General features: G+C 44.3%; 1 protein-coding gene across 1 annotated transcript; it reads right to left on the reverse strand.

Annotated features, from left to right (window-relative positions):
* Window positions 1-418: 418 nt before the first annotated feature.
* On the reverse strand, window positions 419-12,014 carry ACO2 (aconitase 2; the record flags this gene model as incomplete). Its single annotated transcript, XM_026069141.1, has 14 exons — window positions 419-917; window positions 1,377-1,498; window positions 1,812-1,944; window positions 2,769-2,960; window positions 4,167-4,322; window positions 4,522-4,644; window positions 5,406-5,517; window positions 6,212-6,285; window positions 7,433-7,590; window positions 8,909-9,014; window positions 9,293-9,384; window positions 9,731-9,835; window positions 11,230-11,380; window positions 11,793-12,014. Coding segments are annotated over 14 exons (1,884 nt in total), but the record flags the coding sequence as incomplete, so codon positions are not given.
* Window positions 12,015-12,616: the final 602 nt, after the last annotated feature.

The following is a 12,616-nucleotide window of genomic DNA, read 5'->3' on the forward strand; positions in this document are numbered from 1 at the left end:
GAATGACAGTGAGACATCAATCATTTTGTTAACAGAGGGTGAGCAGTGCTTGAGGAAGTCAGTTTACTGTGCAATTCTAGGAGAGCATGGAAGTTACTTGCTCCTTGCAAGTTTTGCCTCTGCTGCAGCTTGTGCAGTGTTCTGAACAGGAATATAGTTGTGAAGAAGGTGAGTTTTTGAGTGCTGCCTGCAGTAGTCAATGGTAGTAGATAGAGTGCAAGGCACCTGCTTCTCCTGCTTTTAGACCACTGATAGGTCTGTGAGGGGTTTTTTGCCACTTGTTTTTTTGCATAATGATGACTTAACAACATAAAAGCTGAGGGCAGGTACCTTCATATCTCCATGGAGAAGTTCTTTCCCATCTTCCCAGTGACAGTGAAGAGCAGGATTATGATTACAAGAATACTTGAGACAAAAGGATGGTCACAGTCTTTATTTTCATTTTAAGTCTTTAGCCATCAGTAAAGTGAATGACAGAAAACAACCAACTGAGCAGACAAACCCACCTTAGCTGGTCATTTCCAAATATAAATAACTGTGGGACAACTGAAATTGAGCCAAAATAGAAAAAGGGAGCAGGGGACCTTAAAAGACAAAAGTAAGCCTAGCTGCACTCCCTTTTCATAATGTCAGTGAAGAGGAAGTACCATAACAAAAAGGAAGCTATGGTTACATTTGATCAGACATTTATTCCAACAGTAGGCATGGAATTGCACTTTCATGAAAATGCCAAAGCTGAATCAAGTCCAGTGCACTGTAGGCATTGCGTGCACTTAGCTTCATTTCTGCTGCAGCTCCTTCATTCTGTTCAGGGCACTGCCAGCTTGAAACCACTCTATTTGTGACTCGTTGAAGGTGTGGTTCAACATGATTGTTTCTTGGCTCCCATTAGGATGCTTGATGATGCATTTCAGAGGCTAAGGAAAGAAGACAATTTTTATTTTCCCCATTCTCTTTCAGGGAGCAAACCAAAACTCAGGAAGCTTAACCAAAGCTTCTCACAGGAAAATCTCTACACTTCTAAAGGACTTGCAAATGGAAAATTTTAGCCCAGTGAGGTCTTCGTGTACAAGTGTAGTTGCAGTTGGTTCTAGAGAACACTACTCATGCTTAAGCCAGCAAGTCCAGGAATTCAGACTATCCTGCAGAGCCTTCTCACAACAGCTCAGAATAATGCAATCTGACACTGACCTGCTCTCTAGCCAGCTGGACCACTGGTGCAGTGTGTCCAGGTCTGGTTGGCAGGCTGCACTGCCCATCAGTGGCTGTGCTGCTTCAGGCCCCTAGCACACCACTCCACTCTACACCTTTCCCTCTACAGCCAGTGGCACATCTCTGCCCCCCTGAGCGTGGTGGCAAGGCATGCAGACAGGTACCTTTCCAGGTGCAAAGTCTGCCAGCCCCACAATGCTTAGCTTGTCCACAGGATGAATCTTGTTGTAGTCTGCTGGATCAGCAAAAGTAAGAGGCAGTAGACCTTGCTTCTTCAGATTGGTTTCTGCAGAGAATAAACCATGAAGCTTGTGTTCAGCCCCCTTGTAACACACTACAGGGGATCAAGATTATCTTCTGGGTGTTCAGTGCTTCTCAGAGTAGTATTCCAACAATAATTACTGTTTGTGTAGCAAAATCAGTACCTCCACCACTTGTGGCATATCTAGCTAGATATGTAACAGGATTCTTGACAAGAGGTACCATGTGACCTATCAGCAGATACAGTTCCTTCTCATGCCCAACACCTACAGGAAACATCTCTTCCACCCAAGCCAAGTACATCCTGTTTATACACATCACAGGGAAGTGCAACTCACCATGGATCCTGGCGAAGCTCTTGGTAATGATGACCCTGCCCCCCAAGTGACGTGGCTCCAATGCTGCATGCTCTCTGCTTGATCCTTCACCGTAGTTTTCATCCCCAATAACTGCCCATTTGACGCCCATTTTCTGTGACAAAAGGAACAGATTTAGACTTGTGCAGTCCAGTCACTCAAGTTAGGAATTAACAACAAATATGTGCCCACACATCTAATTTCAGTGCTACACTGATGACATTGCTGAGGAAGTTTCTCCAAGAAGGCACTCTTTGGTTCTGACAAAGGACAGAAATAAAGGAATTACATGCTTCAGAACAGCTAGGCATTGCCATCCTTGGCTAATGAGGGCTGAAGAGGATTGCCTGTGGGATCTAGAGCAAAGCCTTGCAGCCACCTTTCCTTCTGTGGTCTTGTGGCAGGGCAGCATTCGTGCAAGCCCTGATCCCTGCTCTATTTCTGGAATTGATACTGAGAGCTGTAACTTCTGTTTACTGGAAGAAGAAATCTTGGACCACTGTCAAGCTATGCAGAGGGTGAAAGGACATTTCCTCAGGTTCCAAGCCAAGTTTTAAAGAATGAATGGGACAAGATTAGATTTTTCTTAAACATCAGACTAGTCACAGGTGAGAAACTCCAGCAGGTAAGACTCTGCCGCAGCTTGATGACACCAATATCTAGTAAGGCATGCAGCGCCGAGAGGAGTTTTCCCTCTTTGGTCTAGGATTTCTGGTCCCCTCTGGGTCACAAGACCTTCCTCCCTTTTCCCCTCAGTGGGTAGGAGGAGAATCTGCTACAGGAACTGCCATCAGAGTTAAGTCCCAAGAAAAAACCTCAATACTAAGTTAATTCACAGCTGCTGTTAATTGAGAACAGTAGGGTGACATGCTCTGCCTCAGCACAGACTGCACAAAACAAACACCTTTATAGAAGAGAAGTGTCAGGAGAAAGTCTCACCTTGTAGTAACGGGCTGTGTCTGGGACCGGCCCAAACTCCTGGGTTAACGCATTCCTCACAGAGTTGGCTTTGCCATTTTCAACATTGATGGCGCCAATGAGCAGGTTGTTGGAGATGTTGTCCAGATGGCCACGGAATTTGAGCCAGGGTCCGGCTGCAGATATATGGTCAGTGGTGCATTTCCCTTTTACCTAAACAGTAGTAGAAAAGATAAGTGTCTCAGGAAGAACCAGTAACATGACAATTTCTCAGCACTTTTTATTCTGAAGGATCTTTAAATCCCTTTTTAAAAGCAGCAACCCAAGACTATTGTATCTGTTACAGAATCAAGGCAGCTCTAAGGCAGAATGCAACAGTTGTTCTATATATTTGGGGAAGGAAGAAGAACATCCCTACTCTGAAGGGTAGAGTTACAACAAAGGAGCTTAGCCATAACACCTCCTGCTATGTCCTTACCTCCCTTAGCATCAGGTTCTTCAAGTACAAAAAGCAATTAAGTCCTTCCTGTTACAGCTCAGCCTTCCTGTTGGGGGAGTTCAGCAAGATGCCATGTCTGATTCCCAGATGTTTCCAACCCACACATAAACCTTCTCAGTCTATAGGAGCAGTACTCCCACCCAGAGATAATGGCCTTCCAACTGGCTGCCTCAAAGCATTTGCAAAGAATTATGCAAGTCAAAACACTCAGGAATACAAGCACAGATCAGTATGAAAGGGTGGCCCCTGGGAATATCAGCAACTCTGCCAGTGATAATCAAAAATGCTCCTGAAGGACACCATTCCTATGGGACTTCATTTCAGCACCCATCGCTGTATTAACTGAAGTTTTCATTCTGTTAACTCACCAGGGACACTGAAGGGAAACCCATGTCTCCATTAAGAGACTGAAATGTAATGTTTAACTATTGTGAAGGAACTTTTCCTTCTGTAAAATGGAAGACAACACAAATACTGATGGGTAGGAAGTTCCTAAAGACCTCGTTTTAGGCAAAATGCATCTCATAACAGTCAGGTGTTAGAGACACTAATTAATGAACCTTCCTACTGTAGGTCATAACTGGGACAAATTCTGCAGATTGTATAGTATGTGTGGGATCATATTATATGGTATAGGACCATATTACATGGTATAACAAACTTAATTTTTCATGATACTAGCTAACCACTAGTCCAAAGCAGAAATGTCTCTTAGTTATAAACAGGAGAAAATATCAGAAGGAAACATCAACACATGGGAAGATGATCCTCACCTCACTTTCCATAACAATGCAGGAGTGGGACGGACTAGGGGAGGAAATCACAGTTCAAGGCATAGCCAAAGCTTCTAGCAAATGATGTGCAAATCCCTGTTCGCACAGTCCTATCATAGCTGGTGTTTCCCACCCTTTGCTCCTGACCTTGATGAGGATCAGCATGTCTTCTAGATCCTTTCCATCCCACTTATCAAAGGGCTCAAGAAGCTGGAGGCGCTGACTGGTGGGGCTCACATCCACATGCTGCCCACTGCCATCCTTGGGAGGGTACTGATAGGTGTCCTGGCCTGGGTCAAACTCCTTTCAAGAAAAGAGGAAAAAGTCATTAGCCTCAGCCATCCCCAACAGCACATGTTGAGAACAAGCCAATACAGGCAGCTGTACCAATTCTAGTTTTAACATTAAGGAGGAGGTCAGTGCACAAAAATTCCCATAACACATATATAACACTTCCAGTGACAGACCATCCCTCCCCTCCATCCCCCAACTGAGTAGTTACCAGCTTGGGCAGCTCATCTGCATCAGGTGCTTCTAGTTTAAACTTCTTCCCATCTGCTCCTGTAAGGTAATCTGTCTCAGGATTAAATTTTAGAGTGCCAGCAATAGACAGGGCTGTCACAATCTGAAAGAAAAAAATAACAAATTTAAAAGCATATTTTCCTCCCATCCCTCCCTGGATTTGGAAAGTCCTACACCTACAGTCTCAAAGCCAGCAGTCAGAGGGCTCCTAAAGCTACACACCAAGTGCCTGACTGAATAGATTGCCCTGCAGTCTCAAGCAGAGCAGTCTGAATTTAACAGTGCAGTCAGACCATGGGTAAGAAGCTGCAGGATCCACTAAGGTGCTTCTTTAGCTGATCTCAGTCCTTAAAACCAAATTATGGACTGCCCAAGAACTGGACTGTAGTAAGAACTTTAGGCAGAGGAATAGACACCTCTTCCTTGAAGTGTTCAGTTAACCACATTTTCCTCTTCTGTAGTCCCAGAGCTAAGACAATCTTTTTTGGCAAGTGCTTGACTTAGTAGAGCTGTGCTCAAGTGCCATGTTGGCCAAGGGAATATACCTCTCTCAAGCCACACTTGATCAAACCCAGGTATTTCTATATGTGCTGCCTCCAGTAATGCACAGATACTCCTGTCAGCTTTACAGATGTCAACCACAAGCAGTCAAGCAGGGCAAGCTAGGCCATGCAGCATTTTGTGCTGCTGTGATTAAACAGTTGCACGTACATCAGTTATCTCAACATACCGAGCAGTTCAGTGGGCTTGCTGACCTTTCTCCTCACCCCCCATCACCCACACTAGGCCCCTTCTGAAGGCAGTGGACTAGCTCACAGGACACCCCGAAATATTCCATAGTGCCCCTCTGGCTATGTTGCTTACCTCCGGGGAGGTCACGAATGCATGCGTCTCTGGGTTAGCATCATTGCGGCCTGTAAAATTCCGGTTGTAGGATGTAACTATTGTGTTTTTGTCTCCTTTCTTGATGTCTTTCCTATGAAAGAAAGAAGCATCAAATCCAAAGGGAGCACTGCTTCTAGATGTTTTGCTGATAAAATTCACAGGCTTGGTTTAGGCAGCGATTGGTATCTTTTGGAAACACAGATGAGAGCACAGACAGGTTTTCCTCCCTTGAGTACAGACTTTAAGGTACAAAACCAAGCTAGACACTGATTCCTGGAGCAGTTTCCATAGCTCATATCATGCACAATTGAACTACCTAAACAATAGTCAACTAAATAGATGCCTTTGAACACACCGTTAGAAATGGCGAACCCAAGTAAGCATATGTCTCCCATCCTTTTTATCACTGGCTTTTTTCTCCCTGCCACTCAAATGATTGAATCCAGATCAAATTGCTCTTGCCACTCTAAAAGGCCCATACAAACTCCAGTCCATCCTCTCAGATATAATTAATTTCTCTCTCTCTCCCCATTTTTGTCTACTATCAGAAGCCTACAGATGTGGCCATACCTGAGCATATTCCCTTCTGCAATTCCATTCATCTGAATTTGTCAGCAGTCTTTCATTTCTCCTCTTCCAGTGCATGTCAGACAGGTATGGCCAATGGCTATTCAATCATGTATTTTTAATTCCCAGTGTGATAGTTACAATTGTATTTGGCTACAGAGAGTGCTTTAGGAGCTAAAAGACATAAAGCTAGAGAAAGGTCCATTGTTTCACTTTACCTGTCCCACTGGCCAATGCACGGCCCACAAGCGTTGGCAAGAACCAGCCCTCCAACATCTCGCAGGATTTGTGCCTGGAGCAGAGAAGAACTTTGTTACTAGTAGAAAGTCTGGAACCAGTTTCCGGGGTTGCTCTTTCAGGGAAAGAGGACACCACTTCTGGCAGAAAGCATCAAGGTACATCAGCCTGAAAACATTCCCTTCCTTGCTTCACTTGCAAGTTTTGAGTCACTTATAAATATGGGGGGCTTAAAATCTGAATAACGCTGTACAGTAACACTGGGGAAGAGCACAGGAAGACTTGCCATGATGTTTCCATTCTCCACTTATTTTAAAATAAGCAATCCAGCTACTCACAGGTATTTAACTGAAGGGCACCAGCTGTTCTGATTAATTTTCTACAGATTTCCTGTCAGTGTAAGAAGCGATTCAGTGAGTTCAGGCAAGCATGTGCCATCTTATTTAGCAAAGGATTCAATTAGGAGGGCAGCTGCTCGGAAAAAGTATAACTATGGACAGATAAACAAAAGGCTGACTTGCTGGAGCAGGCATTAAGCATTGGCTGGATATACTTGCATGTACGGACTCATATAGTTGGTCCCCAACCTATGACAGCAGCAGTGCCAATGGGGTGAGACATTTAGTAAACGTTAGAACTAATCAAAATATCATTATTCCCTGCTCCCCCTAGAAAAGGGGAGACAATATCTGATTATTCCTCTGCGGAAACGTTCCAACACTTTAATCAAGCACGAGTTTTGCCATAATTTTAGCCTTACATGAGAGCTATTTCCTACAGACGTGGGGCTTGCTTGCATCCTAAACAGTTCTTGAGAGAGAAAACTGGACAGTAGATAGGCATTAGCACATAGCCAGCCTTGGCCATCCACAGAATTCCAGGAGCGAGAGATGTCCATTAGTAGGTGCACTATCTCCTCAGGGCTCCAGTTCCTGATAACTATCTCAGTTCTATCTCCAGTTCCAGTCCCATTATTACAAGCCCAGGTAGTAAAGACATCAGGTCAAAACACTGTCAAGGTGACAGCAGGACCTGCAGCATAATAACACAAGGCTGATTACTACATCAGTTCTCACTCCTCTAGCGATTAGTAAGAAGATGGAGCTTAAGTAATTCTAGTAGTTACCTCCAGACTCCTGAGTACCACCTGGAAAAGAGTTTAACATTTACTAGTTGGAAGTGCAAAGAGCAGTTGTACTCACGTAGCCATCTCTTTCAATGGTGGCACGGATCTGCTCTGAGCCTGGGGTGATTGTGAACTTAGATTTGCACTTCAATCCATGTGCAAGTGCCTGCTTTGCCACTGCTGCAGAGCGCCCCATGTCCTCATAGCTGGAGTTAGTGCAGCTGCCAATCAAGCCTGTGGTATTTGACAGAGATGGGGTGGTTATTACAGACCCAGTTTTAGGATGCTCCTCCCTGACCCATTTCTCAGCAGGAAAAAAAAAAAAAAAAAAAGAGAGACAACCACCATTCCTGCTGACAAAGAGTCTGGAATAGTTTCAGGTACTATCACTGTCAAGCCTCCCAGCAAGATACTGTGGTCACAAACAATTCCTTGTTAGGCTTTGGAGGTTGTACAGTCAGAACACACTACCTGATCATTAGTCTGGTTATTGTTGTATGAGACCAGAGTTTCTTCTACTTGCACTCTGGTTAAACACAAATTAGTGCAGAGGAGCATCCTTCCAAAAGGACAGAAAAGGCTTCAAACCAAGATGGCAAGAAATGGAGGAAATGATGAAAACAAGAGATGGGTGCCCCAGTGGCTAACCTGCCTCACCAGTCTAATTGAATTTTAAATTCCCAGGCGTCTCAGCTCATGCCTTTCTTTGCTAACCAAAGAGCCCTTTGGTAATTTTTTTCCTTCAGAAAAATTCATCCACCCAGTTAGCTCACTTCAGTTATGTTTTTGGCTAGACCCCAATGTACTGTTTAGTTCTGGTCTAAGCATTCTGTAGTCCTTAGACAAAGCCTCCTTTGTTACAGTATGAAGAAGAACATGAGGACATACTGTACTGTCCTGACAGCACTCTCGTGCTAACCAGTGAAGAATAAATTCCCTCATCTGCTGCCTTTCATGTTATTTGTAACACTAGTGAATAAAATGTTTCCCACCTAAAAAGTGGCCTTTACAGCATCTGCATTTTTTTCATGCCAACAGTGAGCAAATTTAGAGAAGCCAGGCAACAGGTTACCATCCCAGGAGTGAGTGTACAAGTATTCAAGCTTGCTCTTTAGGACAGCAAATATTACTTTATTACCTCCTCAGAGCTCAAGAGCCAGCTGCTGGGAGGATTGACAGTCATGCTTCTGACAGATCTTTGTTAAAAGCCCGTTAAAGAGCACAGGTACAGCCAGAGGTGCTCTTCATCAGATAACATTCCCGTCAACCCAATCATTTAAAATAGTTTCCAAGAAGGAAAAAAAAATTGGCAGCCCCTTGAGATTAAAATCTTTCCAACTGTCCCAGATCTCATCCTACACACCTGACCCAGAAGAAAACACTTCCCAGGAAGTTCATGTGACTATGAAGAGACCACACTATGGAAAAGTCAAAGGACATACAGTAGTATTTAAAGGATTGTAGCCCAGGCTATGTGACCAACCACTTATCCTAAGACAGCAACATTTATTCAACAAGGATGAACGCAGAGGAAAGGGCAAATACTACCCACCAACTCTGATATCAACTGGCCAGCCCTCCTTCTCTGCCACAGCACCAATATCTGACACAGGGTGCGCAAGGTCTGGTGTGAAAGGTCCATTGATATGTGGTTTCAGCTTTAAGAAACAATGACACAGTCAGAAATTAGGGTAGCCAAGAAAAAAAAAAAAACAGCAGCAAATTAACTCCTTTCATAGTTCCATCTGGAAGCTGCTTAAATAGGATTCTCTTACATGAACACCTGAGCAGCACCTGTCACTGGAGCAGACCTGAGTGTCTGCTACATGCTCTAGCACAGCCAGGGTATTGTATCAAACTCCCAGCCTGGCCCTCACTCACATAAAGCAGAGTCATGTCAAAGCATCCAAGATGGCAAGCAGGAAGCAAGCCTTACCTCACTGAGGTTGATTTCTATCACCTGGTCATACTGACAACCAGAATCCGGTACCAAGTGTTGCTGGAATTCATCTGCCAGTGCAGCTATCTCTGGAATAAGAAAGAAGGAAGATCTGAAAAGTGCAGCAAACATAAGGGAAAATAAAAGGTTTGCAAAGGCTGAACATGGGGTCCACCAGCTAATTCCCCAGGCACTTCACCATACAAGGTCAGAAGTCACATCAGACACCACTGCAGGATGCTGCTGCTCCCAGAGTATGCCTACACTTGAACCCACACTTCAACCCAGACCACAGGAGTTGAACAGAGAATTAAGCTCTTCTATTCCCCAAAGGGCAAGCAGGTAGTCTCTGCAATGCTATTTCCCCACTTGATACTACCATCATGGAAAAAGGAGTGCAACCAATCTTGCCATATTTCCCCTAAACCCTCTTACCAGCTCGCCCAGTCTTGCCCAAGTATTTCTTCATCCGTGCGTTGTAGGGGAAGATCGATGTGGTAGCTCCAATTTCAGCCCCCATGTTACAGATTGTTGCCATTCCTACAGAAAGGGTGGGAAAAAGAGACCAAAGAGTCAATGAGCAAGTCCAAACACATCCAATTCTTCAAAAGTCGGTCCACGGAAAAGAGAGCAAGACCAGGACAGATCAAGGGCATTAGGCACAAAAATCCAGTTCCACAGCAGATAGGACACACTGACTACAGAATGGCTGCCTCAGTCCCTGACATTTCTGATCTATACAGTGACTGTGACCATCCCTGACATTTCTGATCCGTACAGTGCCTGTGATCAGACTTTTCAACAAGGAAGGAGTTCAGAGTTACAGTGGTTTTTGAAGATGCTGGAAGAGGTGACAGGGAACACAGCTGTCTGCAGTGAGCACCAAGCATACTTCCTGCAGTGAGCAGCATCTCTGCTACCTGCAGTGAAGTGTCCTGCCCCTCCCTAGCATCTTATTTATCTTTACTGGAAGGGACAGAATGCATTTATCTTTCTGGGTGAGAAAGCTGATGCATTGAGTCAAAAGCTTCCAGTGACTGAACACAGTAAAACACTATTTACTTCCAGCACTGGGATCAGCCATGCCTCTCAAGGATACAGCAATAAGGGAGCTAGAAGGATACAGCAATGAAGCTGTATCATTTAAGGGAGCTAGAAGCAGACACCACAGGCCAACTCCCTCTGATTTGAGGAAATAAAAATCCTACATTACCACATGCTCTCTATAACCAAGTATTTTAAGTTGTGGTCAAACCATGCTAACAGAGAGCAGAAGCCCAGCTTGAAGGCTGCACTTCAAGCCAAAGAAAGGGGTTCTTCTCATAATTTGGTCCTAGTTAGCATCATTGCAGACACATTTACAATTTCTGTTGGTTTTGAATTCAGCATCCAAAACCCACAATTAGCTAGGGTAAGACTCAAAGTTACAAACTGCTGCTTTCCGTCTCCCCTTTGTCCTGCTTTTCCAAACAGCTTTTTCTTCAGCAGTGGTCACACACATACACCCTTCAACCCACTTTTCTCCTCTATCCATGACTTGTTTTAGACTGTAAAGGATGATATTTTCATTTTGATCTCTGACATCTCTATCCTCTAAGTGCACGCCAGAACGCCTCCATCCTTACTCTTATCCTGATGGACCATCTTATAGGACTCTCTGTAATAAACCATGCGGTGTTCCCAAAGTCACAGAAGGATTTAAGGGAGAGAGCCCACTTTTCCTCTGGGAAGGAGTGCAGTCTTACTGCATCACTATCACCCCTGCAGTTCTGCAGAGAACTAGATTCCCAGTTTCCAGTATACCAACCCCTTAGCAGTCAGGCTAAGGGGGAATATTTAACAATTCTTGCCTGATTCCCCTCCCAGTCTCCACAGATGACTCAACACCCACCTCCAACAACGACCCACTCCAGATAAGACTCCTATTGCCTTACCAGTGCAAGAGATTGAATCCACCCCAGGCCCATGGTATTCAATGATGGCACCTGTTCCACCCTTCACAGTAAGGATGCCGGCCACTTTCAGGATCACATCTTTAGGAGAACTCCAGCCTGAAAGCTTGCCAGTCAGTTTTACACCAATAACCTGAGCAACATTAACAAAAGAGAAGGTATACCAAAACAGTTTCCTCCAGCAGTCAAAACAATGTGCAGCTGTATGGATCCCCTTCTTCCTCAGAATTTGGATGGTCACAATGCCAAGAGAAAGGAAATCCTGAAGCATCAGAGCGCATGTACAAGGCCTGAAATCTCTGACAGAGCCAATGAAAGGGAAATCACTCCTCATCTACCACACTCGGTCCCTGAATAAACATGGTCAGGAGTAGAAACTCACAGCTGCCAATGAATCGTAGGTCAGCTGCTTGAGCCACTGTGTGATTACAAATAAGACTAATGACATATAGTGCCTTATATATGCACAGTGCCTGGAAATCAATGTTTCTTCATGTCTTATATCTTGCCTTTCACATAAGGATTAGTATTCATTTTACTCCTACCTTTGGACATTTGAGCTCCCAAGGGATTCCTGCCATGACATCTACTGCATCAGCTCCACCCACTCCAATGCAGATTCCTCCCAAACCACCTCCATTGGGGGTGTGCGAATCTGTGCCGATCAGCATAACCCCAGGGTAGGAATAGTTCTCCAGAATGATCTGAAAATAAAAATGGATAGCTTGCTTGCTTGTTTGTTGGAGAATGACAGGGAAGACAGCAGGAAAGAAGACAAGAGCAAGAATTCAGATCAGCTTCTATTTACAGATTTCAGTAGCAAGAAAGTCATTTAATTTGTTTTGGATTGTAAGCTCACTTCTATTTCATTCAAACTTGCTTTAGAGGATGTAGTGACAGAACCAGCCACCAAGCTTTAACCCAAGATGCTTGCTCATCATAGGATAGTAAGAATACTTAAAAAAAAGTTTTTAAAAAGTCTCCCTTTATTTCACTGGAAGGTCCATTCCCTTCTAGTTTAGGCTTTTGCTAACATGACACCTTTGTTAGGGCTCAAGAGAGCCTTTTCCATATTCTCTAAACCCTTGATCAACTGCTGAGCAAGCCAGCTTGCCTGTCCAATGCTAGCAAGACCTTCTGTAGACCTTTAGACTCCCACAGCAGAAGAACACTAACAAGCCCCTCCAATCCATGCTGCCAACCAAAAACTATTCACATAGAAGAATCCCCTTGCAAATACACTAAAAGTCTGTCTTCCCCTTATTGCTGCTACTGATTCACAGAATCACAGAATCACTGAGGTTGGAAGGGACCTCTGGAGATCATCTAGTCCAACCCCCCTGCTCAAGCAGGGTCACCTAGAGCACAT

The sequence above is a fragment of the Apteryx rowi genome, unplaced genomic scaffold, assembly GCF_003343035.1.
Source record: "Apteryx rowi isolate R43461 unplaced genomic scaffold, aptRow1 scaffold_287, whole genome shotgun sequence".
Lineage (NCBI taxonomy): Eukaryota > Metazoa > Chordata > Aves > Apterygiformes > Apterygidae > Apteryx > Apteryx rowi.